Source organism: Plasmodium fragile (assembly GCF_000956335.1).
Source record: "Plasmodium fragile strain nilgiri unplaced genomic scaffold supercont1.42, whole genome shotgun sequence".
Lineage (NCBI taxonomy): Eukaryota > Apicomplexa > Aconoidasida > Haemosporida > Plasmodiidae > Plasmodium > Plasmodium fragile.
Genome location: NW_012192622.1, coordinates 137,193 through 164,127, shown reverse-complemented (window position 1 = coordinate 164,127; position 26,935 = coordinate 137,193). Strand labels below are relative to the sequence as shown.

The following is a 26,935-nucleotide window of genomic DNA, read 5'->3' as shown; positions in this document are numbered from 1 at the left end:
GCACTACACTGCACTACACTGCACTACACTGCACTACACTGCACTACACTGCACTACACTACTCCACGCACACCTTCCACACCCATGCAGGAAACTCGAAAGTTGCGGCCCTCACATTTTCAAAGGAGCTGGCGGAGAGCGGCGGTCAGTAAGTGGGGAGAAGAAAAAGGTTGAGCAGCAGGAGGGATCCTATGCAGTGAGGCTGAGTGTGGCAGATGGCTCATGTGTACACAAGGAAGCTTCGGGGGGGTCACTTATGTTTGACATGTGATGACCCCGTCTCGCCAGGGTGATGGCGAGGGTACACACTCCAGTGAGTTTTAATCTGCCGTGTATTATTACGTAGCGGGGAGCAGCATTTTGTTCCGCGCCCCTTTTGCTCTCCTTTTTGCTCTCCTTTTTTTTCGCCTTTATTTTTTCGCCTTTATTTTTTGGCACCTCGAACCAAACGTTGCTTTACATTTTCACTCACGTTGCATTTTTACGAAAGTTGGTCCACGGAAGTGGGGGAAAACGAAAAAAAGGCATGCAAAAAAAAAAAAAAAAAAAAGCGGCGTTGAATAATACGGTAACGTGACGCGGTAACACATATCACACGGTCGCATATCACAGGGGCACATTTCACAGGTTCGCACATCACAGGGGCACATATCACACGACAACGTGATGGCGCTAGGCATCGGGTACGCAGGACGCGTGCACGTGACTGTAGTAGGTGTAGAAGGCCAAGATGCCCTTGACGAGGTAGTAGATGTCGCGAACGGCGGCGATCTCCCTTATTGAATGCATAGCTAGTTGAGGAATACCAATGTCAATGCCTGGCATGGACAGGTTTGCAGCAACCATTGAGCCAACTGTGCTACCACAGGGTGTGTCATTTTTGACCATAAAATTCTGGTATTTTATTTTTTCATTAAAGTTTGAAGCAAAGAGTTCGAAGGTCCTCTTGAGTAAACAGGTGTAATAAGGGGAGGTGACGTAATTTTTATTCGTATTGTACTTGATAGCAATTCCCTCGTGGAAGAAGAGCTGGTGGTTTGCTTGTACCGTTTCAGGGTAGTTGGGGTGGCTGCAGTGTGCCATGTCTACGTTGAGCAAGAGAGATCTGTTCATGAGGCTTCCATAGAGCTCGTCCATGGAAGGAGCAGAGGATGTGTTTTGTTTTTGTGTTTGGTTGGAAGAACAAATGGCACTTAAAATTCGTTTAATAAAATTTTGTGTGAAGTAGGACTGGGCACCGACTTCGCTGAGGGAACCTATTTCTTCGTGGTCGTAGCCGATGCAGATGTACAGGTTTGCGTGGGCCTCTGGGGGGAGGAGGCCTCCCGCCGCTGCAACTCCTACTGATGGCGTGGTCGCTTTTCCCTTTAGCATGTCTGTCATTTCCGCGAAGGCCTCAAAGACGCAAAAGGAACCCAGCAGATTGTCAAATCTGGCTCCTTCTATGAACTCTTCATAGGCCCCAGTGAAACAGGGCGCGTTCACATCCATCAGGCAGAGTTCGAAATCGAGGATGTCCTTTTCGTGGCACTGCAATTCTTTGGCTAGTGTGTAGAGGAGTGGAGAGGAGTTGGGCTTTGCTTGGTGGGAGTGGCAGCCGGGGGAGGCGTCGTTTGCATCGTCTACGGCACCTACGCCATCCCCGTCCAGTCGCTTTTCCTGCATTTGTGCCCCATGCACAGCTTCCTCCGTGAGGGCATTTGTGGCCTGGTTGGCCCCTTTCCCTTTTATCAACTGATCAAATAAGACGGTAGACAGGATGGGCTTCAAATGGTTTTCATAATTAATTTTAACGGAGAATTCAAATCGGGTTCTGTTTTGTAGGTGGATAGCAAGGCTGGGGAGGAACAAGACAGATCTGTTAATTTGAATTAGCTTTTCTACCAGTTTGTCGTCTTTCTTATATACTACCTGACCAGACAATCCTAAGCTTCTGTCAAACCATGTATGCCACAAGCCGGACCCATAGCATTCCACGTTCAATTGATTTAATTTACTTTTAACCATGTTATTGTTAGGAGATATTTTTAAGCAGCATGAGTCGATGTGGCCAATTGAAATGAGGATGGATCCCTTTTCAATGTTAAAATCTTTTCCCACGAAGAAGGCGCATATATTTCTGTTCTGCTTACTGAACACATATCCTTCGTTTTTTCGTAGGTCCCATTTTTCTCCTTCTTGAATTCTCTTGAACCCCTTTTCCTCTAACCTCTCCCTTAGGTTTTTGCAGGCCAGGAAGTTGCTCCCGCTCTTTTGTATGAACTTCACGGCTCCCTGCGCGTATTCCCGCACCTTCTTTTCCATGGCGGATATACGAAGCGGCTGATGTACGAAGCGGTTGGTATTAAACCTATAGCTCTTTCCTCGGATTTATACACCAAGTATAAGAAATAAATGCAAGGGAAAAACACATGAGCTGTTCATATACTTTTTGAAAAAAAAAAAATAATAAAATAAAATAAATTATTTTGCGTGATGGGATTGCCTAAATTGAAAAGCACTTGGAAAATGTGAAGCAGGATAAGTTCCGTTTGCGGCGGGATAATTGTGGAGATGACCGCTGTCGTGGGGTTGTTGCCCCAAGCGCGCGCGGTCATTCCCTGACCTGATCACATCAACATGCACAGCGCACGCACAACAGCACGCACAGCGCCTACATGCACAAGCGCGGCGTGCATCCGTTCAGGTGAACCGAACTTCCCTCAACCCCGGAAATAATGCACAGCCGAAGTTAGGAAGTCCACCAACTACATATAATATAGTTTTCATGGCGCAATGGATTAAAAACAATTCACCACGCATCCCACACTTGCAGCCTTTTACTTTTACGTAACAAAAAAAAAAAAAAAAAAAAAAAAAAACAAAACAGGCGTCAGGCCCGCAACGTTGATCGACGAGGAGGCGCGCCTTGTTGCACAGGAATGGCTCCATTTGCCAATTCGATGGGAACAAAAAAGGGGAAAAAAAAAAAAAAAAAAAAAATACAATAACTTATCTACTGTACTTCTCCTCATTGAGACCCACGTTTGCTGGGTTTGTGGGGGGGGCTTCTCAAATATCGCTGCACCTTGCGCGTGGGTCACCCTTGTGTACGATCCATGATGAAGCGCAAGGCCTCGTCCACGATATTTCGGTAGAATATTTGTCTGTGATTATCAACGAGGCGAACGAGGCCATGTCCCCTGAAGAAGGGGTCAATCCCAGGGTACTGTACATTGCTTATATGGTCAGTTATAAAATCACTTACAAAATTGTAGGTGCGTATTTTCTCACTTCTATCTCCACTCATCTTATGACTTTTCTTGTACTTAAAATACAGGTCTTTCTCCTGCTGGTAGTAAAAGGAGAAAAGTTTGGCCTTCAATGCTTGTATGGCCATACTTTTGTTTTGTATTTGACTAGAAGTTTTTTGTACCTCCACACATAAGTTAGTTGGTTTGTGAAGTATTTTTACACATGTCTCATTTTTATTAACACTTTGTCCTCCCGCTCCTCCTGATCTCTTGGTTTCAATCAACAGATCATTCTTATTGAAATTCATTTTTGTTTGTATTTTTTTCCTTAAGCTTTCTTCATCAAATACGAACACAACAGATGTAGATGTTTGAATTTTTTTACTATTCACTGGTACTCGCTGGACTCGGTGTATTCCGTTCTCTTGAACGAAGTGTTCATACACGCGGTCTCCCTTCATAACTGCGACGATACTTCTGAACCCATCCTTGGCGTCTTCACTTTCTCCTTTGATGAGAGTGCATTGGAAATTTTTCATTTTGCAAAATTGCTCATACATGCTGAACAGGTCGTTACAAAACAGCTTGGCTTCGAGGCCCCCCACGCCGGGGGTGATCTGGAGGAACGGGGAAGGACACGTTCGCGGTTGTCGCGTGAATGCGTTACTACTAACGATTGTCACGTGAACACGTTGCTAACGGTTAGCACATTAAAGAAGCCGCTAACGGTTAACACATAAACACGTTGCTGCTAACGGTGGCCTACCTCTACCTTCACCTCTTCCGTGTCCAAGTGATGCTCCGGGTTGACAACGCTCTTGTAAAAGTCTACTACATCCTGGAGGAGCACGCTGCCCACATCTTCAATGTTGCGCATGAGCTGCTTAATATCATCGTCTGCGTTCATAACGGAGGAGGACTGTACCTGCTGCATGGTCTTGTCCGAGTTGTTACTACCCCCGTCGATCAAGCCACTCTCCTTGAATAGCTCCGCATACACATCTAAGTCATCATGTAGATTCTTCAAAATTTTGGACCGTTCCTGAATTTTTGTGATTTTTTGATGGGTTCTACCATCCCCTATCCTTGAGACGGTTCTTTTGGCTAGCTGTATGAGGAGCTTTTGTTGGCTGGTGGTTAGTCCGGTCGGGATGGAACAGAAGAATCTGCTTTTGCTTGTCGAGCGCAAGTACCTGGCTGCAGTGCTCAGTGGCTTGTTCATTTGGGTTTTACTCGGTCGAGAGGGTCACGGGCGAGAACTGCCTCCTTACGCATGCCGCGACGTGCTGCACGGGTGGCAAGGTGGCAACGGTGACAACGGTTGGTGGAGAAGAAGAAAAACTCATGTAGGTTTTGTCCCTTCTCTCCCCTTACACATGCAAAATGAGCGACGCGCTAGAAGGGATGACCTTACCTCCAAGATGGAGAGAAAAATGGCCTCACGTCGCAAGCGGGACTTGGGGTCTGCACAAAGGAAGAAATGATCTTATCTCGTGTGTGCGCAGCTCCTCCAGGAAGGGGGAGTAACCACAGGGTAGATTAGCGCGTAATTCGTCGTGGTAATAACCCTTCCGTTTGTTGTCACTTGTTTGAAGCTTCCTCCGTTGGGAGGTGAGTTCGACACACTTTTATAACTCCCCTTTTCTGGTAGTTTTTTTAATTTTTTTTTTTTTTTTTTTTTTTTACTTGGCTTCCAGAGTATCTCCCCTTGGGTCCCCCAGGCAACACCCCTTGTGCGACACAACTTGCTTGACACGTACTGCCTGACCACTTGGGGGCACAAGCCCACAATGGGGAGGTTCGAAAAATAAATGAGGACGTTCTGTTGGTAGCCCAGGAAGAAGGGTCCGACTGATTGCCTTCCTGAAGTGTTCACCTCCGGCGTGCTCCTCGCCCGGACGGTGTTTTCGCGCGTCGTCTCGTTTATCTGACATGGGGCAGGCGGGGAACAAGCGGTGAAGCGTGAGGTGGTGACGGGTAGAGTACAATCCCGCAGAAGTGGTGCGGGACCGCTCCTTGAACGTGCAAAAACACAACGCGCACCAAGCAGAGGTATGAGTGGTAGATGGCCAAACAGGAAATCATGGTGAAGAAGAAAAACAACACCAGCAGGAGCACCACAAGCCAGGCGAAGAACCACCTGCGGGGGTGCAGCGGTAAAGGGGTAAAGGGCAAAGCGGCAGCTGTGGAGGAACGGATAACAAAACGGGTTAGCCAAATGGGCCGCTTAAACGGGCGCTGTAGCCCTTCATGGGAGGAGGCCCTAATCTTGGCGCCAGGCACTGCGTGTGTAAGTCCCTCTCCCGTATCGTACGCGCCTCCCCCCCCCTCTCCAAACGAACCCATGTTCTTCAAAGAGCATCTTTAAAAGGACCCTGGAGAGTAGTCTGATTGCATGAAAAAGTGTCATGGCTTCCAAGAGGAGGTACACTAAATAGGAGGCTCTGTTATTTTCCGCTACACAGTTGTTGATCCATGGGCAGTGGTGATCGAATGTACGCACGCATTTGTGGCAGGCGTTGCAGTGCTTGCTGCGCAAAATCTGCCGAGGGGATATGGATAGGAGAGAGAGTCATGACAAAGGGGGTTCACTGCTGTGTGCGCAGCGGACACACTTCTAGGAGGTGCCACCGTGGGAAGTGCCACCCGCCGCTAACCTGCACAACGCCGCACACGTAGCAGTACGAGAGTGGGGTAGCGTACTGGTACACCTCACCACCTAGCACGCGAAAGATGGCAGACGGCTTCATTTTAACATGCGTGGGGCATGTGATTGGTGTGTATTCAAGTGAATGTCCTATAGTCTGTTTCACATGAGTTGGTCCTGCATGGCTCTCTCCACAGTTGCATCGCATGTGATGCAGTTGTGTCATAGCAAGAGGTTTGTACTTGGAGGGGCCGCTCACATTCACTCTTGTTCTTGCTTCAAGGGGAGCCATCAAATGGAGGTTATGAAGCCAGGAGAAGGAAGTTTTGAGCCGTGGGTGAACTCTTTTTTGCTCAGCTTGGGGATGAGACCTCTTAACACATTTGCCCCTCTCTCTTCTGCTTCCTTCCTGATGTGCGTACTTCGTTTTGTTCGTGGAGGGGACAAGACGATCCTCATGGGGTTGGTCTGGGCGGACGCATCGCATGGTAAGACCTTTTTGTTTTTTCTTTATTCTTCTCTCAGTAATGATTGTGTTGTGGTTCTTGTGGTGGATAATGGTTAGACTGTCCAGCTCTCCTGCATTTGTGTGTGTGTGGGGGGGGAAGTGGGGTGAGTCGTAAATGCAAGTTTTTACTCTGTAGGGATACGATCCTGTGATGATGATAAAAAAAAAAAATGTGCACTCGGTTAGACATATGAAACGTGGGGACAGAAGCGAACCAATATACACTTCACATTGTGTGCCTTCCTTCAATGGGGAAAAAAAAAAAAAAAAAAAAAAAAAAACCTCCTCCTCTTCCTCCCCTTTTGGTCTAACCATTGGTACTGACTGTGTCGGAGGAAAACGAATCGGATGATGTGAACTCATCATGTGTGATGGAAACATCTATTGGTATATTTTTCGTCTGTTCATTTTTGTTCTGGGTGCGTTCACTTAAGCTTGCTTTGAATGCAGCTCGCTCATCATTGGGTAGGTATGCTAGGGGACAAGACTTGACGTAACCACTGCGAAGAGGGGGGTGGGTGGGGTAGAAACAAACTTTTTGAAAAGCATGGTAAGCAGGAGGGGGTTCAACGTGGACTTGACACAATACCCCCGTTTTAAGGAGGATCTCGTGTTATAGGTAGCTGGTCGCGCCTCGCTCGGTGTTGCTTCGTACGGGTCGCGCAGGGATGAGATGACATAGAGTGAGAAGGATGCGGCGTAGAGGAAGAATAAGAAGAAGAACGAGGTTCGCCCGTCGTACGGAAGCTGTCCCGTGCGCACCAAATGAGCTAGGGTGGCTAGGACGGAGAGCTTAATGGATACGACCGCGAACGGCAGGGGGTTCTTCATCGTGGGGGGTGATCGCGCGGGATGGTTGCGCGGGACGATTGAGCGGGACGATTGAGGGGGATCGCTCGAGGGACACTCCTGTGTGTAACGAACGTACGGGGAAGAGAAAAAAGTCCCGCCGAGGGACCATTTTAATTGCTTTCCCCCTTTTCACCCTTTCCCTCACACGTGCAGAGCTATGATTGTTCAAGTTGGTGTGCATGCGGCGAAGGGGCGTGTGGATATAAAAGTGGGGAATGGCAGAGTACCAGCATGCCCAGCATATAAAAATGCGTGGCGCATTATTTATTTCATTTATTTATTTCATTTATTTATTTTATTTATTTATTTATTTATTTATTTATTTCATTTTATTTATTTATTTCATTCATTCATTCATCATTTATTTATTTATTTTTTCCCCCTTGGGCAGAGAGTTCATTAGCAAGAGTTCATTAAAGCGGCTGGTTCTCAACAGTGGTGGTAGTGCGTGTGACAGCGGTGCACACGAGGTGTGCAAAAGGGCAGGAAGCAACAAAAAAGAAAAAAAAGCCAGCTGCCAGGGGAGCAGCAAATGGAGGAAGACTCATGCATATGATACGGCTCAAAGGACTGATGGTGGTGCTCATTCCAACTATGAGTCGTTCTTCTGAAAAAACTTGGCCTCAGTGGCATACTGTGCACGCCGAACGGCTCCATTCTCTTCGTACTCGAGGGTCTTAGAAGTCTTTTCGTTTTTCGTCACAATGAATCTGTGAAGGGAAGAAGCGGTGATGGGAAGAAGCGGTGATGGGAAGAAGCGGTGATGGGAAGAAGCGGTGATGGGAAGAAGCGGTGATGGGAAGAAGCGGTGATGGGAAGAAGCGGTGATGGGAAGAAGCGGTGATGGGAAGAAGCGGTGATGGGAAGAAGCGGTGATGGGAAGAAGCGGTGATGGGATGAAGCGGTGATGGGATGAAGCGGTGACGGGGTGGAAGTGAAGGGAAGAAGCGGACTAACCTCAAGACGGCGTCCTGCAAGAGCAGCTTCCTTTTAACTTCTGAAATTAGCGATGGGTATATTTGAAAGGAAAACAAGACGTAGTAGGCCTCCAGCTGTTTTTTAATTGGCCGGACTAACCTCCTCTTGCCTAAATAAACGACTTTAAAATTTTGTGCATCGACTAGCTTCAGCTCATATATGTATTCCGAAATTTTTTTTTTAATCTCACTTATGGAGTGTGTACAGGAAAAGAGGAAGTCGATGTTATAGCTACGTAGTGGAGACAATACAGACTTGAAGGTGTTTACTTGATCTTTGTGTGTGACCTTCTTGAACCTCCTGAGGAGTAGCTTATATATGTAATCATTTAGGGACCCTCTCAGTTGGAAATGGTTACGTCGCCCTATTCCTTGGGTTGCAGTAGGATCTGCACTGTGCTTTGTATTGTGTGGGTAACAGTTCCGGTTACTAAGTCGAGTGATGACTGGTGCTGTGATGAATGCCCGCCCTTCTCCTGCCGCTCCTAATACATGACACACGGGGGTAACTGCCAGGGCCGCGCGCAGATGGGGTCGTCGAGCAAAATGAGGGCTTTGTAAAGTTGTGACGAGAGCAGCTAGAAGAAGCGAAATGGGTCGCATAGGAAGTCGTAGTGTATACAAGTGAACAAGCGCAGAGGAAAAACGAGGGTGAGGGCAAGCAGCGCGAGGATTAACAAAAAAAAAAATATAATAATAAAAAAAAAAAATAAAAAAAAAAAAAAACAGAAAAAGCGCTAAAATGAAAAAGTGAGGAAAAATTAACATTTGGAGGGGTGTCGCCCTTGTGCACGCACAGAGAAAGGTGCAAAGAGCTCGGCGTTTTTCAAGTGAAGCGATTTCAGCCGATGTGATAAGATTCGAATGAGGTGCAAGTCCTTCATGTGCACCCCTTTGAATTGCCAGCGCTCCGCATGCAGCTGGGTCGGGAGTTGAGCGCGGAGCCGTGACAAGTATTCGTTAAGGTAGTCGGGTATGTGACCCACCTTGCAGTGGCAGAGGAGTAAACTGACCCACTCGGATACGCTGAAGCAATATAGGGGGTTCTTGTTTCGCTTAGTGAGAAGGTACATAGCATCACACATGGGGATGCAACAGGTTTCATACAAGGAGGGGAAGCGGTTGTTCTTCATTAGTTTAACTACCACATTTAATATGTTGAGCGTGTCCCGCAGAAATGGGTTTTTTTCACCTTTGGTGAGCATTCCAGTGCTTGGTGTGAAGAAATCGGGTCGTGCTCTAAGCAGCTTTGAATAAACTGCTTGCATTTCTTCTTGCGTAATGGAAAGGGCAGTAGTTCCCGCCGCTACCTGTTGTGTAGTGTTGCTCCGTTGGGTGATTAACATGCTGTTGAGTCGCTGACAGGAGAGAAGCAAATGATAAAACTCGTGAAGAGTCTTCGTGAAATGAAGTTGCTGTGGGATCATTTCCTCCTCCTTGGTCTTTCCGTGCCGTGACAACTGTGGTGCAGCTTTATCCTTTGTATCCATTTCGCAGCACACAATGAGGATGCGTATAAGGATATGGTGCAGCACAGTAGTAATATGATTTACGCAAATATTTTCTTCCCCTTCCTGTTGATGGGTATACTTGAGCAGTGTCTTCAATAATAAATGCAAGTCACACATATCGTAGGTGGTGATATGTCGCTCTATATGTGTCACTACTAATTGAAATAGCATGCCTCCTCCAGTTGGGGTCGCGTTGCCCAGGTAGTACACGACAGCCATTATGTCTTTCTGTCCCAGGCGTGTTAAATTGTGAGTGGTGGTTTTGGCGAGCACTCGGGCAAAGGCCTCGTCGTGGAAGTTAACCTGAGCGTAGAAGCTACACATGTTGAAGAGGTGCCTCTTGTTCGCCATAAGGGGCAGAGGGCACTGCGGTGTAAGTAGAGCACCAGGTAGATAATTCATTTGTGGGGTGTGCACCCTGTTGAATGCTTGGTCACTAGAGGGAGAATACATATAATTGGTACCTCCTCTCTTCCATCTTCGCAACACTTCCTCATTTATGATTCGAATGGGGAGGTGGCCACTCCTCCATGTGGTGATGCCCTTTACTCGTCCTGCACAGAAGCAGCCAAGCAGGGAGACCAGACTGTTGGTGTAAAGAACGGAGGCATAGAATTTAATAATGAAGTGCCAAAAATTGTTATACACAAAAAATGCATTAAGGAGGAAATCTCTTCGAGGGAAGTTTTTCCCCCCGTTGGTAATGTGTAGGAGAAGCTTAAAGGATAGGATGTGGGTGTAAATCTGTTTATTAAAGTGATCACAGGCCATCCAATCGGAAGCGAGTTGTGTCAAGGACAGGGCGTTTAAACAGCTGACTAGGTTCATAACATTCTGGTTTATAACCAAATCGATTTTAATTTTTTGTGAATTGTAGAGTTGTGTAAATTCATGAGGGAAGTAACTCCATATGAGTAGGAAGGGGGAAGTAGGGTTCGAGGGATCCCCTTGGAGGGATTGGTTTTGTTCTAGGTAAGGATAGGACGTTGCTTCCTTCTTCGCATTATGAAAGGGGACTCTTCCGAGATCTGTATCTTCATTACATATGTGTTGTCGTCCGTTGGGGTAGCTCCCTTGTGAGGACTTGTCGTCCCACTTGGATCTCCAAAACAGGTTCAGGTAAATTTGCACGATGGTTTCGTTCAGCGTGCGGCGCAGGTGGTCGGTAGCTTCTTCACCAACCGCCCTGGGGGAACCCCCCTGTCGGAGCTGGAACCGGTTTAGCACCCCTGCGTACTTCTTCACAAACAGAGCTATACTAACAAAGTGGTGCACATCTAAGTGGACCTCCGAGTAGAATTGCTTGATTCGATTCAAGTTCATGTGGTTTGCATTAATATGGGTGGTTACTACGACCCGCGGGTAGGGCTCCGTTTTCATATGACCATGTTCATATGTGTGGTGAGCATCCTCAGGGGGCATTACACGAAGTACATTTGAGGCGAACAGGTAATTAATCACCTCCAGGTAGAAGACGCTCACCAGATTCATGTGCTCATTCGACATTTTTAATTTTACAAAGTGCTTGTTAATCACTGTGAGCACTTCTGTCAACATTTGGCTTCGTACCTGACTGTTGTATGAGTCTTCCTGAGTGGTCTCTACCCCCAATTGTGTGCGTGTCCCTTGTGGGACTTGACCCCTTTGGTCCCTGTTTTCACCATCGTTTAGGTACCTCCTATTCAGTTGGACAAAGGCATTCACCACTCTAGAAAGAAGCTCACTGGAGTGGCTCGCCTGGTTGTCGTAGTCCAGCAGGCACAGCGCATTCAGGAGGTACGTGCAACTTCGAATGGCCTCCTCTGACGCGTCACCCTTTGCATGGAACTGCTTCAGGAGGGCGTCGACGAAGGAGCGCACGTGCAGCTCGCTGGTTCGCACAAAGTGCAGCACCGCCGTTGTCCTAGTTCGCGGCGCCGTTGGCGTAGTTAGCGTCGGGTGTTCATCTCCCCCCGGACGTCCCACCTGCTGGCTCAACGCATGCAGGAAGGAGCACAGCGTTGACACAGGGTACACAACATCGTCGTCGTGCAAGTGGCCACCGCGCTGCTTTGCCAAGATGAAATTCAAAAGATGTTTCACTTTGTTTTCCCTTTTTCCTTTAACTATGTTGTTAATGCAGTTTAAAAAAAAAGGTTTCATTGTATGGGTTTGGTTGAGTGGAGCGTGCGCGGGCCCCTCTGTATGCAAATGTGTGGGGGGGGGATTGCAAGGGGGAGCCCGTCACACGTGCCTCTCCCCTTCCCTTCCCCACCCGCACTGGCACTCTCACTCGCACAGGGATTAGCATTAGTACTAGTGTGGAATTAAAAAAGTGGCACTATTAAAATTTTCACTTTTCACTTTTCTATTTTTTTTGTTTTTTTTTTTTTTTTTTTTCCACTAGGGAAATATTATTTTTACTTCAACTGTGCAAGATCAGGCGCCACAAAAAGGGGGGGTGGGGCAGTGCCGAAAACGGTACGCAAACCGCGTGATGCTGCTGCTGCACGGGGGCGATTTCCCTCCGTGCCTTGCGCGCTCAGCTGGAAAAGAGCTGCAGGATGCTTGAGAATCCGTTGGTGTGGCAGATCTGCATGAACACAGAGTTGTACAAATTTTGCTTCAGCTCCAGGTTTATGTTGATGTCGCGCAGGACCTGCGGAGGGGGGGGTGGGAAAGTAAAGTCGTGTAAAAGTGATCCATAAGGAGAGACGTGAAGGCAGCGTTGCACATGGATGGGCTGCAAGTCAGGCGCGCACATTTCTACGCGCACGTTTTCTCCTCCCACACGTACCGTGTCGTTAATATTATCATTGTTGATCATCTGCAGCTTGACGTAGGTGACCTCGAAGTTTTTGTCCAGCTCGTCCTTTTGCACATCCTGATGGTGCACCTTGGTCTTCTTCAAAACGAGTTCATTATTTGTTATGTTTTCGTTTAGGAGGCTGAGCATATCCACGACGAAGGGTTCCCCTCGAATTTTTTCATTGCTCATAATTTTCGTGAGGGCCAGGAAGATAATAATCTTTTCGTTTACGTTGATTAGCTTGTCCAGGATGGGCATGTACAGGTTCTTGAGCACGTTGAAGATGAGTCCTGCGGTGGGGGGGGGGGGGTCATAGCGCGGTTATGAAGTGGGCCAAGTTTTCATGCCCCAGCGAGCTGCTTCGCGACATCGCCGCGACAGCCCCGCAACTGCACGCACGCGCAGCAGCGAGAGTGAAGACTCGACTCACCGTCGTGTATTTGTTCCACCGTGTCGACGAAGAGGGAGACGTCCGTCTTGAGCACCAGGACGGAGAGCGCATGCACGACTTTAATTTTCATAATGTCATTTTTGTACTGTTGCAGAAATGTGAAGAGCAGAACGAAGAGGGGCTTGAGGAAAGTCTTATAAGCTTCCACAGGAAGGTACGTGAAGATAATAAGAATGATTTGAAACGAGTCCGTGGAAAGTTTCTTATTGGATAAGCAATAATGATATATGTTAAAAAGTTGCTGCATGTTATTTTTAATAATTTCTTCGAATAAATGGTACTTTTTAAAAAAACTTTTCAACACACAAATTATTCCATTGACATTTCCCACGGTGCTTTTCCACAGATCCATTTCATACAAGTTGCTCAAAATTTTTACGTGAATTTTCTGAACAGTGCATGTGTTATCGACAATGATGGACAGGATTTGGAAGATGTAGGGTATGAAGTCATGTACATACATTTGTAATATTTGCGAGAAGGTAGAAATAACGACTTCTTCCACTTGATTAATGCTACTAACATGTTGCGATTTGTATATTAACGAGATGATGAGAGTGAGTAGCTCAAAGAGGTAGTGATTGAACAGAGGGTTGTGTGATTCGTTAATAATTATTTTTATTGTATTATCTAGGATTAGTAGGAGGGGCACATATAAATTGGTTAATTTTTCCGGGCACAAAAGGAAAATCCTCATAATGGTGATGAGGATGTATTCATTTAATATCTTTACATGCACGTGGTACTTGAGGAGGAACAGCAACCTGGTGAGTGTTTTGGAAAGACAATTGGTGAAGATAATTTGCACGAGGTCGCTACTTATTTGCTGATTTAAAATTCGATTCATGCAAAGACAGGCATAGCAGTATATCATGACTTTGTCTGTGAAGAGCAGGTGATGTAGGAAGGTAAATATGTCGAGGGCATTGTTGGACCCGATACATATGCTTCTATTGTTTAGGAGGAATTTTAAAACGGAGAGGAGGTATATGGTATTCTTTTTACTGAAGAGATCTTCGTTGGAAAGCCACACAGATTTGTGTTGATTGGCACCTGCACTTGTGTTGTGACTTACTCCACTAATAGAATTCGTTCCAGGTCGACTGGTAAAATCATAATCGTGGATGCCATAGCACAGGGAGTCTACATCCGGGTATTTCATCTTGGCTGTCATAACGAATTCTTTAAGAATATGTTGTACATTTTGTTCATAAAAATTTTGTGCCAAATTTACCTGACCAAGACAGGTGATTAGTTGTATTTTGTATTCTAAATTGCATGCCTCATAAAAAGGGTCATTTTTATCGATACCTACACCATTGTGGGGGTTGCCACTATTATTACTACCAGTACTATTATTAATCTGCGTTGAGTTGCCCCCCTGATGAAGACTTCCAAAATGGTTTTGCATCTGTGTGGTGTTGGAAAGGCTTGTAGAACCAACACCTGCCCCTACTCCACCACCGCCTCTCTCCGCAGATGAAGTGGCAGAAGGATTAAAGAACATGAGAGAGTCCCTTGCAAAAATTCTAACCTCCAACATGGGAAAGCAAGCATCAAAATAATTATCACAAAGTGTTTTTAAAAAATAAGTAGCCGCAGATCTCACAGAAAAGGAGTTGACCTTGTTCAGATCATTTCTGAAATAGTCCAAATCTGCATCTAATATTTCTTCTATATCGATTCTTTTGAGTCTAATATGATGTAGAACTCGTTCTATAATTTTATGTAGAAACTGTTTATCTTTGTATGGGTTCGAGTCATTTTTGTTTAGGTTCATGTGATGAATAAGTTTGATGGTAGATGCAAGACAGTTATAATTGTGACACAATAAATTCCTATCAGTCTCGGAGTAAAGAACCTGGGTTAAGGAAAACACCAACTTCACAATATACTTCTTCGATTCATCCTGATACGTTTCTGAAATTATTTTGATCACATCTACTAACATCACTTTGCACTTTAAAACGTTTTGTAAAAATTTGGAGTTCAGCTTGGACAGTTCTTGTGGGGGGGGCAATTGGCCTGTGTGGCTGCTCTGCGATGTGACAGTGGAAATGGCAGAAGTATTGTAGGAGGAAGGAGTAGTGGCTCCCCCGTCTGCCTTCACCGCATTGTATAGTACCTCCATGTAAGGGAGGAAATTGCACACCATGCCCACATCATACAGAAGCACGTTGTTAAAAATGTTAAAAAGGACTTCGAAATTATCCTCAAAGTATTCAGGTAAGTCAACCCCGATGATGGCATAAAATATTTTCAAATATACATGTATATTTTGTAAGAGATAATTCATGGCGAGGAAGCAGTTACTTATCTGAACATACACTTGGCTAGATTTCATTTCTGTTCTGGCTGCTGCAAGTAATGCATTTGGACCACCACCCCCTCCTCCAACGCTTAACTTTTGTGAAAGGTACCCACTGGTTTCAGAAAATTTTCCATACAAATAAACAAAGTAAAGGGTGAGGGGGAATTCAATGTGAGTTAAAATTATTTTCAAATCATACTTGGAGACATAATCATTGTTTTTGTACTTTTTAACTATTTTTCTAATTATTTTCATGGCGATGAATTTTTTCCTCAGGAGAGTAGTATTTATGTGATGACTGGAGGAATGTGTCATGGCTGTGGTAAGTGGTACAAGTTTTACATTGCCATTGTAGTCGTTAGCGATAGTTCCCTTTCCTGGAAAATCAAATTGAGTATTTCCTCCTCCCAATCCTCCACCAACTGCATTAACAGCATTGTCCACACTAACCGCACTAACTACATTTACTACACTAACCATGTTAGAAAGACTGGCCACACCAGCTCCAGGTAAACCATACAAGATGCAATCGCTTAGTAAAAACAAGCTGTGTCTGTCATTCGTCTTATAGACTCTCTTAGTATTGTTAATATAATTTACAATATCATCGTTAAGAGATTTGTTACGACAACAAATAACATTTTTAATTTCTTCCAAATTGGATACAAATTTAGCATACTGAACAAAGAAATTGTCCTGAGTTAGATTCTCCATTATTTCCTTATTCCTTACATAAAGCATTATGCAGTCGATTATTTTAGCTGTATCGTCTACCTTCTTCCTCTCATCACTGTGTAGTAGTTGCACCACACTGTCTGCTCCTCCATCGCTAATGTAAAGAGTGATTAAATAAAACAAGAGGTAATCGTAATCATCACAGATGCTAAACTTGAATAAGTAGAGTAGAATTTCATAAAAATATTTATCCAAACTTTGTATGTCTTCATTGTTCACATCGAGGAGGAAGTGCATGCAGAAGTGTTTGATCTGTATGCTCAAGTCGGGACTCAGCTCTAGACTTTCTAAGTTACTGTGGACACTTTTTTTTACAAAGTTTTTTATGCTTATCATGACTGCTATTTTTACGTTCCTGTTTAGCACTCCGTCGTACAAATTTTTTTTTTCATTTTTTTCATCGTATGGGTACATGACAAACTTGAGGAGCAGCCGGATGTAGTTCTCCCGGTTGGGGTCCTCGTACAGGGCCGTGATTTTCGCTTCGCTCTGTTTTATGTCCTCGAAGTTGCTCGACACGCTCTGCGCGAACACGCTCAGCAGCTCGCTCTCCAGTTTGTCCTCCATGGCGGCGCGGCGGCGTTACGAAGTGGCGTAGCGATGTAAGCGATACTGGCAGTGTCGGATACGGCTGCTCCTTCGCGTTGCTCTTCCACGTAACTGTTCCGGCCGTGCGGGTTGATCACTCAGACGATTGCTTCTCGGGTGCTCTCTTCGAATGATACCTTGGCGTGACTACCTCCAGGTGCTACCTTCCGGGGCTGGCTTGGGTACTGTACACTACCCTTTCGCTCCCGCTAGGCCACACACAAGCGCGTGCGCGCGAATGCATGTTATGCGTCCCTCTGGGAGGGGGAGGGAGAAGCAACGATGGGAACAAGTATAAAGAGGGGAGGAAGTAAAGGCGGGAAGAAGTATAAAGAGGGCAAGAAGCAATGAGAAGGGAGTATGCAAAGGAGGGAACAAGCAAAAAAGAGGGGAAGAATTGCAAAGGCGCAAAAAAAAAAAAAAAAAAAAAAAAAAAAAAGGAGTGGAGTGGAGGGTCCTCTTTTTATACATAAAAGTATGACCACACTTTGTTCATATTTTATGAAAAATGGGACTAGCTTTTTTTTTTTTTTTTTTTTTTCCTTTTTTTTTTTTTCCTTCTTTTTTGCCTGAACAGGTCATACTTTGTTTTTACGTCCCCTACGGCGTGAGTGGGCGAAAGGCGACAAATTGAGGGGGAAGGGAGTCGCTAATACCGGAACAATGAAGTGAAGTATAAAGAAGCAATGAAAGGAAACACCGATTGGAGGGGAGCGGAAGAAAAATTAGTCACCAATGAGTGCGTGCACAATATTCTTTATTGGGGAAACTCCGAATGGAAAGAGGTGCGCCGGAACTGGTGACCGACCCTTTGGGCAAAAATTACGAAGGCGCTGGGGGAACGGTTGATGATGCATTCGCATGGGGTGGGCATACAGTTCCTGATCGACGATGCAACTTTAAACATGTTTGAAGTGAACGAGATGAGGTGTGTTTCTCCGCTGGGTTTACGCCCATTTGGTGTGGGAGGGTTGGGAAAACAAAAGTGCCTCCTGTTTTTGGAACACCTCGTAATGCGCCAAACAATTTCGTTCCCTTCAGTTGGGTGAACATTTTTTTTTTTTTTTTTTTTCCTTTTTTTTTTTTTCTCCTTCTCCCAACTGTACATGAAATTTCGCTGTAAAAGTAGAGTTAGAGCTTCCCTTTTCCGTTTGGCCTTTTTTTTAAAAGTCATACGGTTCGACCACGCGTGGATTCATAAAGGTTATGTGCACGCAGAGGTAACGTGCGCGAATTGCAACTGTGGTGGAGGTGATCAGATTGATCCTTGGAAAGGCGCGAATGCAGCACGGTACAGAAAAGGGCATATGTGAGGCGCGCTAAGGATAAGGACCATGCGGACTATGCCGACCAAGCCCAGCGGGAGCCAAGCGCGTGCAGGTGGTAGGGAACAAGTCGCACCGCTAGTCGTCACACCGCTGGACGCGCCGCGCTTTTGTCACCTCCTGGGGATGGTAAAGGTGTCCGACAGGTTCGCCAAATGAATGTTGCGACTTTTCTGATTCATGTACTGGAAGAGGCAGTCCAGGAATCGTGCAATCGTTTCGTCCTTCTCGTGTTTTTTTATCGCGACCAATGGGTTTTTCAAATAGTCTCCCATGAAGGTTGATACTTTTTCACTTTCTACGAGCGTTTTAAAATGAGAGTTGCTGCTCATGATTTGACTGATCTCGTCGCTGTTTAAAATGACGTTGCTGTACTTTTCGGCCACGTAATTAGTGGCCTTCTTTGTTTGTTCCTTGCTTTGTTTGGCCTCTTCGTGTGGCATGGGACTCGTCTGCTTGATGACCGTCTTGGGGGGTTCGAGTGCTAACTCATTACGGGGCAGTTCCTTCGCTTCATCCTGGGTTTTTTTTTTGTCTGTTTTTTTTATTTTCTCCAGTGGGGGGGGAAGGATGTCAAAGGTGGGGCCCTTCTTCCGATCCATTTTTGCATGCGGGGGGTAGACTAGTCTAGCGGTTTCAGCGATTCGAAATAATTTGAGGTATTTGAGCGATTTGGTTTGCGTTGCTGGAAGGTGGCAGGGATGGAGGTGGATTGCTCGTTTGGCGCTCACCTCCGATAAAGCTATCGCACCTGTCTCGTGCTCCGTACAACCACTGTGCAGCTACCCTCGTTAATAACACACATGCAAACGTGTTTTAGTCCCCAAGCGAATGATCACGCTAATGGGTGAGGCCCCCTACCGACCGACGCTCCCCCCCATAAAGACTTTTCCTTATCGCTCCTCTAAATATGGTGGTTGACGTGGAGAAGTGGACAGCACCTCCGCGAGCAAATTGCGTTTTCTCGGTGAGCCCAAGTTGGGACTTCTTCATTAGGTGTTCCTACTCCAGTGCTTACTGTCCCCGGTGAGGGGAAGCCTGCACATTGAAGGACAAAAAAAAAAAAAAAAAAAAAAAAGCGCGTCCACCCACACGTTTGGGCAAAAAAAAAAAAAAAAAATTCACACAAAGGTGTCCATTTCTACTTAATCATGTGAAAGGAAATGCTAAAAAAAAAAAAAAAAGGCATTCTCTCTCCTCCAGAGAAATTTAAAGAAAATAACGCCACTATGTGTTATGTCGCCAAAAATGTGGAGAATAGCTTCATGTGCTGGGAGCACCACGCAGAAAAGCAAAAGAAAAAAAAAAAAAAAAAAACGACGGCGTGCTTTTTTAAAAACTGCGTTCTTCACTGGAGAGGCGGATGGACAATGACACATGTGGCGCGAATGTGATGCAACTGTGTTGGGAGGAAAATTATATCATGCACATAAATGCGTTTTTTTTTTTTTATACTTATTGGCGGAAGGGGAAGACAAGAAAAGCCTCATTTTTTTTTCCGTGGTGATGGCCCCCCCCCCCCTGTCCTGGAAAATTCACGCCACAAGGGCAAAGGGGGCGAGATATGTTCATTTTTTTTTTTTGGCGCAACAGAAATGCCTATGGTGGCGTTTTCTTCCCCCCAGCGGTGAGAAGGGAAAAAATGATCGCAGAGCGGAACGGGAGAGGTATGACTGAACAAGTGCATATTTTATTTATTTTTTTTTTTTTTAATTTTTTTTTATTTTCCCCATTCAGAGAGCAATTGCTCTGACTGGAAGAGAAGAGAGGTTGCGCCACTCTGCCGCATTTTTGGCGAGGCAACACAGCTTCAGGTGACAATGTTGAACGTTTGAACGTTTGCGCGTTTCAGCGTTTCAGCGTTTGAACGTATGGGTGGACGCATGGCCGCGCTTGTGTGCCGCATTTGTTATACTGCCCATTGGTAAACATATGAACGCGCGTGGGCGCCGTTTTTTTTATCCGTCTAGCGCGCGGTGAAGTGGTTTTTTTTTTTGTGCTACGCTGCCACGCTGCCGCGTCACCGCTATACCACCACTGGGCCGGTTGTCAAGTTTGTGTCCCCCCCCCCTCTTCCATGGCGAACAAGAGCAACTACAGCCTGTGGATCGGGAACATCCCGTTCGATGTGACTGAGCGGGAGCTGCACGAAATTTTGTCCAAGGTGGGACAAGTGGTAAGTGTGCGCATCAAGTACGACGTTGATAAGAACATCAGCAAGGGTTTTGCCTTTTGTGAGTACAAGGATGTGGAGACTTGCATGTTGGCTCTGAAGTATATTAATGGATATGAATTGAAGGGGCGGAAGCTACGCTTGTACTGGGCGAACGAGGAATTTAAGGAGAAGCTGGCCAGTGGCGCCATCTCAGGGTTTGGCAGTGGTGGTCTGTTATCCAGGGGTAGAGCAAATGAACATGTGGGAAAACGTAGCGGAATGGGTTTGCCTCCCCTCAATAAGGGCAGTGGTAAATTTGACACACCCATGGATTCAAATAGTCATTATAACAGGAAAGGGAAAGGACAACAGCTACCCCACTCCACAAACACACAAAGAAACATAAAGGACGAACCATGTCACAATAGAAATAGCGAGACTAGTATCTACAACGAAAGTAATATGAAAAAAGTGTTAATATCAAATCTGATTCATACATTAACCACATCCCAAATTATGTGCATCTTGAGTTTTTTTAAAAAGCATGCTATGGAAAATCCGGGAATGATGAAATTTTATTTTCAAAGGCATAAGAATGTGGCGTATGCACTGCTGCACTGTCTGTTCCTCATGAATGTGATTAATGAGTATACCATGGCGAAGAATGACCTGCATATAATGATCAGTGACGAGGCGTTGGTGAACAAGGCCGAGCGAATGACACAAATGAGACGAAGCGGGAAATTAAAAATAGGGTTAGGAGGTGATGTTCAGGACGGGGGGATGAAACATACAGAAGGGGAGGAGCAAGAGGAGGACTACAGCCTGTACCAACGCCATAACCCCTCGCTCCTTTCACATGTGAAAAGTAATAGAAGGGGGAAACTGGCCGTGGAGAATGTCAATTGTGATTTTAGTGAAGATAACCCCATGGGGGGAAGTACGTATGGTGGTCCTGCATCTCATGTGCTTAACGTAAAAGACAACCCACCTTATGTGGGAGGATCGGCAGGAGGCAAGACGAAACCAAAACGGGGTGGCGGTACTACTACGACCACCCCGGGGTTGTATGCCAGCACGAATAAGAAGCTGTCTACCTTTGGTAACGGAAAAGGAGGCATATCGAATGGGGAAGAAACAGAAGAGTATGCAGGAAGGGAGGTGAAGTACGGAGGGCGTGCAGATCAGTTGGGTGTGAATAATTCCCTTTACCCAGAGGGGAACAGTCACACTGGTTCTAATATGAAGCAGAGGAGGAAGGGGAGGATGATGAAGGAGTTGTACGCAAGTGCTGCTGGAAGCGGGACGTCTCAAACATATAGAAGCAACTTTGAGCAGCTTCCAGATGGGAGGTACAACGACAACAATGTGGGAGTCAATGCAGGAGGTAGCCAACTGAATAATAATAATGAGGGGTCTGAGTTTAAATTAAATTACGCATCTGATTATGGCCAATTTGATACCTCGATGGGGATCAATCATGCGGTTCGTGTTGGAGGAGGGGACATGAACAACCTGGTTGGTCATGCGGATCGGAGGTACAATGTTTCCCGTGGGGGTGGCAGCGATGTAGGGAATGATGAGGGGGGATTAACCGGTTTGAATAAATGTAAGGGAGGGGAAAGGGTTGTCCACCCATTTGATAAGGCCTCCACGGAGAGGAGCGAGTTAGACATGCGCAGTGACATGCAAGACATGGTGAGCGATGTGAATGGCCAAGGGAAACCTCCATACTCTGTGAATTACGTCGAGGTGGATGGAAGGAGTGGAAACAGTAATGGACTCATTTATGCAGAGAAAAAAAAAAAACCTAATCGCCAGGGTGTTTATGGTAGTAGTGGTAGTTACGTGGGGAGAGGTGTGGAGGGGGATGTCAGTGTCGGGTCGGCGATGCAGGGGCCTCCCAACGAGAGCGTGCTTTCGGACCCCACCTACGCCAACGTGGAGCTGCCGGACGACGAACTGGTCAACGAGGTGGTGAAGAACAGAGACATCCTTAACAACATTTTGAAGTCACGTGTGGAGGATATGAAGAGTTGGAGTACCGAGCAGCGTGTGCAGGTTTTGTCCATCCAGAAGGCGCTGCAGCTGAAGGGGTACGCGTTGCACTGAGGGGGTGCGCGCGACTGCGCGACTGCGCAATCGGCATGAGTGTATATTCCCGCTATCCCCAATTCGAGAGGGGTCTTCCCCCGTGTGCGTTTTTTCCCCCTTTCTACCTCTTTTTTTTCATTTTTTTACCTCTTCCGCCACGTTCATCTTTTCTACCTGTTTTGTTTCGTTTTGTTTTTTTCATTTTTTTTTTTTTTTTAACCTCCGAGCTGCCCGCCACATGAGAAACCCGCAAGGGTCAATTTGACACACACAAATGGTGTAAAAGTTAAAGGAGGCCATTTTCCTCCCGACTCGTGCGCAGAGGTGCCGCTGTCGTGCCGGCAGAGCGGGAAAGGTGTAGACGTCCAGCACAGGCGTGTCAAAAATGTTAAGTTCACGTCTGTATCGGGGAGAAGAGGTCAAGCTAGCCATTTTGAAAACAGCTGACTAACCAATTGTGCAAAAAAAAAAAAAAAAAAAAAAAAAAAATATATATATATATATTGCCAACAGCATGTCGACGTGGGAGAAGGCTCACAAGTAGAGCAGGGAAGCCCCCATGGGGTACAGGAATGCCTGCTCGAAACTTGTGCCAAGTAAGCATAATTACAGATTAAAAAGAAAAGGAAGGCAAGGAAAAAAAAAAAAAAAAAAGTCCCGCCTCATCCATCTCAAGGCAATGTGGAGGGGAAAAGGATTATGTTCTCCTGGTGAGACACCGAGACCTAGCGAAATGAACAAGCGTCACTTCATTAACAACATCCTCATAAAATACTTCGTCGCGAAGAGGTACTCGAAATGTATGTACAAGAGAAGAGACGACCCCGATGGGGGGTTGCTACGGCTCTACAAATGTGCCAAGTGGTACAAAGATTTAAAGACAGTGGACAGATATGGTCGATCAAATGAACGGTTGTATGTGACGTATACGAGTGACAAAGACGTGAAGGTGTCTCATGTGAAGCAGAGGATTATTAAGCAGAAGGTTGTGAAAAATATTCAAATGGTTTTTTATGGCTGTCTCGTTTTGTTGGTGATCCTATCATGTATTGCGTGTCTGCTTGTCTACAATAACCACAAGCACGTGGAGTGTGTCCTTCCATACGGAGACTGCCCGGTCATTCTACACAAGGGGGTTGATAATTTTTTTACAAATGCAAGAATGCATGAGTTGAGCAAGGAGCGCATACTGGAGGTGTACTCTGCGATGAGGGAAATGCAGGGGAGGGTTCCAGGGTTGAGTAAGTCGGAGGGTAAGAGGAATGTTTCCTCCCTCGGGCTAATTGACGGGATAGAATTGAAAAAGAAAAAAAAGTATTCTCTTCTAAACACAGATAAGGTGAAGTGCAGGGACTGCAAAGTTGTTTTTCATCTCGAGGGGAAAGAAACGCTTGAGGACATTTTCCAGTTCGAGAGAGTTAACAAGTGCGAGAAGAGGATTGGGAGGGAGCACTGCGTTCATGTGAAGGATGGTACCATGTGGAACGAGCGCATTCACCTGTACAAGCGGTACAGCGGGCCGATAAAAAACATAGACACGGTTCAGAATGGGGCGACGCGCGAGAAGGTCGTCCTCGACGGTGAGTGAGTGGGGCGTGTAGACCGAGTGAAGCGTGTGAAGCGAGTGAAGGCAGTAGACCGCTGTGACTGCCTCGTCTTGTTTTCCCCCCACCAAATATATTTTTTTCCCCCTGTTGCAGACAAGGTAAAATTTCTGCATCCCCTCTTGAAGGACTACGTCCTGAACCTGGACTACTTCACACTGCGAAGCGACACAGGCCAAAGTGAGACATTGGTGGGGATGTACCTACGGAAGAGATACCTGGGGGCATTTACCCATCACAAGGGATGCCCATTCCTTGCTGTGCCTACTGTCCATTCCGCTTCCTCTCCCTCTCCCTCCTGGTAGAAATCTCCGTGAATGAGGAACCACTGAGGGGGGGGAAAACCCTCAAGGAGAAGAACCAGCGCATCTGCCACCCAGACTACAGAAAGGCGTTTGGGTAAAAGTAGTGAGAGTTGGCCTCGTCACCGCGTTACCGCGTGGCTGCTTTACCTCTTTACCTCTTTACCGCGTTACCTCTCCACCGCTTAACCGCAGGAAGAACACGTTCTACTGGCTGTGCCCTGAATTTTACGAAGAGGACAAAGGGTCCCGCGAGTACACCATTGCATTATCAATCATGCAGATGGTGAACACGCAAGGGGCGGGGGAAGCAGACGAAAACAAACACATACTTGAAATGAAAAAATGGAGTCCAACGGCTCGTCGGTATGACCACTTTGGGTTCATAAAAGAGAAGCTAGAGCTGCCTCTGAAGGTGGATATTTTTAGCCGCTTCCAACCACAGGACGGAGAGGCTGAAGGAGTGAATGTTGTGGAGAAAATTTATAAAGCTTTTTTTTGTGGAGGTCGGGCGGGGCAGTCCTCCTCTTCCTCCTCTTATCCCTCCGTCGACCGGGGGAAGGAGCAGCATGGCGCTTCGCATCAGAGTGATATGTCCAGACAGGCGTTTTTCTTTTCCGGCCATGAGGGAGGGAGGAGGGACGTAGCAGGGATGGTACAAGGGGGGGTTAGAAGAGACACGTACAATGAGAAAGGGAAGGAAAGTACATTGGTGAGTGATGAGGAGGAATATTTGTCGCTGGAGGATCTATGTCGAGAGGAAAGCTACGCACAAGTGGAGAACACGAGTGGTACGAAGGGAAAAGCAGCTGAAGAAGGAGAGGGACACAGTAGAAGGGTCCTGATCAAAGAAATACCAACCTTTAAAAAAGACAAAGGGAAGGAGAAGGATTCAAAAGGAGCGGATAAGGAATTGGTGATTATATCTCCTTCCCTCATGTTTGGTATTATGGAAGGACTTTTAAGAATTGTAATTTTTTTTTTATTACTTCTGCTTGGGATGCTCTGTGTAATGGTGATTATTTACATTTGCCTGACCATTGGATATGATGTGTCCGTCATTTTCAGGGACCAGGGAGAGATTGAGGAGATGCCTCAATACTTGAAGCGCCTTTCAAGACAGCTCACTGGGGGTGGTGAGAGTGTCCCTGTTGGAGGTACCCATGGGGGTTACTTTAGAATCCATCGCCATGCGAGTTACCCGTTTTAGCGACTCGGCGTGGGGAAGGGGTTGGAGAAAAAAGGGGTAAGTGACACGAAAAAACGGGGGGGGGGAAGTTTACTTATGCGAAGCCATCACATTATTTACCGAACATAGTCAGGTAAAACGGGGGACAGCTGAAAAAAAAAAAAAAAAAAAAAAAAAAGCTTCTCACTGCGCCCTTTTCCATTAATTGCCTTTTCCCCTCCACTTTGCACAAAAGGGCGCTAAAGGAGGCGTCCTCTTTCAAACTGTATCCTTCTTATCCTGTAGTGTTTTGTCCTGCGTGGTGGGCAAAGCAGTGTTTCTCATCATGAGCGCTTCTCCTCATCAGCGACCTGTCCCTGGTCAGTAGCTTCTCTTCATTGCTCCGCCTCATTGCTGCTCCTCCCGTTCTCACCTGCTCGTAGTTTTTGTGCTGGACGTCTTTCCAATTTGTAGAGAGGACCGTTCCTCGGGAGGTTTGCTGAGCACAAAAAATAAAAAAAAAAAATAAAAATAAATATAAAATGGGAGAATTATCGTACAAACTGCCAGTCGTAAGGACAGATCAAACACGCTTGTGCAGTTGCACTTGTTGGGGATCTTTTTTTTTTTTTTTTTTTTTTTTTCCCCTTTGCGAGGCGTGTTTTTTCAAGGGATAGGGCCCCAAGACGCAATGACGCAGAAACGAAAGACACTTACAAATGACTTGATCATGGCTCTCTTCGTATCATCGTCGCCTTCGTTATATATTTTCCTGAAGAATGTGTCAATGCTTCCCTCCTCTTCGTCTTCCTTTATGGACTTTGGTGGGAGGGGGAGAGGAAAAAGCAAATGAGAGAAGGGCATCCTCAAACACGAGTGTCACTTCATATGCGTGTTTCGCTAAAATGGGTTGCATCGCCGGACGGGCGGGAGGAATCCCACTGGGTCATCCAGCCTCATGCTGCATGTAGGAACAGCTTCACAGACACGACGTGGGCGTTACGTATTGTATTGTATCGTTCCGCTTCGTCCCGTTTTATTGTCTTTTTTTTTTCTGCCCTTTCCATGCGAACCTTTGTTAGCTTGTCCCATTCGTGGGTGCTTTTTCCACTGAACGGATTCAGAAGGTTTTCCTTTTTTTTATCTAGCCCGTTCATTTTGTCCTTGTCGCTTTCCTCGAGTTGTTGCAGTTGGGGCCATTCAACGTCTTCAGGGGGGGAAGATAAAAAAAAAAAAAAAAAAATACCACATGGTGTAGAAGTGTAATCACTACGATGGGGGTACACCATCAGACACTGCTGCTTACCCGGTTGGAGTTTCTCGAGTGTGATTTCTACTTTCATCTTAGGGAGGGAGAGCAAATGCCATGCAACGGTGGAAACAAATGCCATGCAACGGTGGAAACAAATGCCATGCAACCGTTGAACAAGGGCCATGCAAACGTTGAACAAACGCCACGCACACATGTCTGCACTGTGGCGAACGGCGAGCAGGTCGACTTACTGGAGTTACACAAACGCTAGTCCGATTGGGAATTATTTTTTTGAAGAGTTTTTTTTCGAGGAGGTACATTTCATCTTCTGTGTGGCAGTGATGAGGGGGGGGGAGGAGAGTAAAATTAAGGACTAGGTCATTAGTGGGTTAACGTTGATAAAAAAAAAAAAAAAAAAAAAAAAAGGGGAGAAA

The 26,935-nt window shown here is 46.0% G+C and overlaps 10 protein-coding genes across 10 annotated transcripts in view; 3 read left to right on the top strand and 7 right to left on the bottom strand.

The window, feature by feature from the left end:
* Positions 1-152, top strand: part of AK88_03603 (profilin) — a gene marked incomplete at both ends in the record, with an annotated part of 2,556 nt that extends 2,404 nt beyond the window's left edge. The window contains one exon of the mRNA XM_012481214.1: positions 91-152. Coding sequence (XP_012336637.1) covers positions 91-152 — 62 coding nt within the window. The remainder of the gene's footprint in view (positions 1-90) is intronic.
* Positions 153-672: 520 nt separating this feature from the next.
* On the bottom strand, positions 673-2,304 carry AK88_03602 (uncharacterized protein; the record flags this gene model as incomplete). Its single annotated transcript, XM_012481213.1, has 1 exon — positions 673-2,304. One exon carries the CDS (start codon positions 2,302-2,304, stop codon positions 673-675), a length of 1,632 nt encoding a protein of 543 aa, XP_012336636.1.
* A 775-nt stretch (positions 2,305-3,079) lies between these two features.
* Positions 3,080-4,455, bottom strand: AK88_03601 (uncharacterized protein; the record flags this gene model as incomplete). The annotated part of the gene is made up of 2 exons (XM_012481212.1): positions 3,080-3,850; positions 4,000-4,455. The coding sequence occupies 2 exons, from the start codon at positions 4,453-4,455 to the stop codon at positions 3,080-3,082; spliced, it is 1,227 nt and encodes a 408-aa protein (XP_012336635.1).
* A 7-nt stretch (positions 4,456-4,462) lies between these two features.
* Positions 4,463-7,219, bottom strand: AK88_03600 (uncharacterized protein; the record flags this gene model as incomplete). The annotated part of the gene is made up of 8 exons (XM_012481211.1): positions 4,463-4,519; positions 4,648-4,697; positions 4,920-5,160; positions 5,277-5,373; positions 5,576-5,775; positions 5,891-6,459; positions 6,701-6,888; positions 7,044-7,219. 8 exons carry the CDS (start codon positions 7,217-7,219, stop codon positions 4,463-4,465), a joined length of 1,578 nt encoding a protein of 525 aa, XP_012336634.1.
* A 613-nt stretch (positions 7,220-7,832) lies between these two features.
* On the bottom strand, positions 7,833-11,870 carry AK88_03599 (ribosomal protein S6; the record flags this gene model as incomplete). Its single annotated transcript, XM_012481210.1, has 3 exons — positions 7,833-7,950; positions 8,198-8,726; positions 8,984-11,870. The coding sequence occupies 3 exons, from the start codon at positions 11,868-11,870 to the stop codon at positions 7,833-7,835; spliced, it is 3,534 nt and encodes a 1,177-aa protein (XP_012336633.1).
* A 379-nt stretch (positions 11,871-12,249) lies between these two features.
* On the bottom strand, positions 12,250-16,580 carry AK88_03598 (uncharacterized protein; the record flags this gene model as incomplete). Its single annotated transcript, XM_012481209.1, has 3 exons — positions 12,250-12,366; positions 12,505-12,806; positions 12,947-16,580. 3 exons carry the CDS (start codon positions 16,578-16,580, stop codon positions 12,250-12,252), a joined length of 4,053 nt encoding a protein of 1,350 aa, XP_012336632.1.
* A 1,459-nt stretch (positions 16,581-18,039) lies between these two features.
* Positions 18,040-18,528, bottom strand: AK88_03597 (uncharacterized protein; the record flags this gene model as incomplete). The annotated part of the gene is made up of 1 exon (XM_012481208.1): positions 18,040-18,528. The coding sequence occupies one exon, from the start codon at positions 18,526-18,528 to the stop codon at positions 18,040-18,042; it is 489 nt and encodes a 162-aa protein (XP_012336631.1).
* A 1,475-nt stretch (positions 18,529-20,003) lies between these two features.
* Positions 20,004-22,193, top strand: AK88_03596 (uncharacterized protein; the record flags this gene model as incomplete). The annotated part of the gene is made up of 1 exon (XM_012481207.1): positions 20,004-22,193. The coding sequence occupies one exon, from the start codon at positions 20,004-20,006 to the stop codon at positions 22,191-22,193; it is 2,190 nt and encodes a 729-aa protein (XP_012336630.1).
* A 715-nt stretch (positions 22,194-22,908) lies between these two features.
* On the top strand, positions 22,909-25,291 carry AK88_03595 (uncharacterized protein; the record flags this gene model as incomplete). Its single annotated transcript, XM_012481206.1, has 4 exons — positions 22,909-23,755; positions 23,876-23,959; positions 24,085-24,178; positions 24,277-25,291. 4 exons carry the CDS (start codon positions 22,909-22,911, stop codon positions 25,289-25,291), a joined length of 2,040 nt encoding a protein of 679 aa, XP_012336629.1.
* A 237-nt stretch (positions 25,292-25,528) lies between these two features.
* Positions 25,529-26,821, bottom strand: AK88_03594 (uncharacterized protein; the record flags this gene model as incomplete). The annotated part of the gene is made up of 6 exons (XM_012481205.1): positions 25,529-25,564; positions 25,683-25,748; positions 25,967-26,068; positions 26,323-26,456; positions 26,556-26,592; positions 26,753-26,821. 6 exons carry the CDS (start codon positions 26,819-26,821, stop codon positions 25,529-25,531), a joined length of 444 nt encoding a protein of 147 aa, XP_012336628.1.
* Between the last annotated feature and the right edge of the window lie 114 nt (positions 26,822-26,935).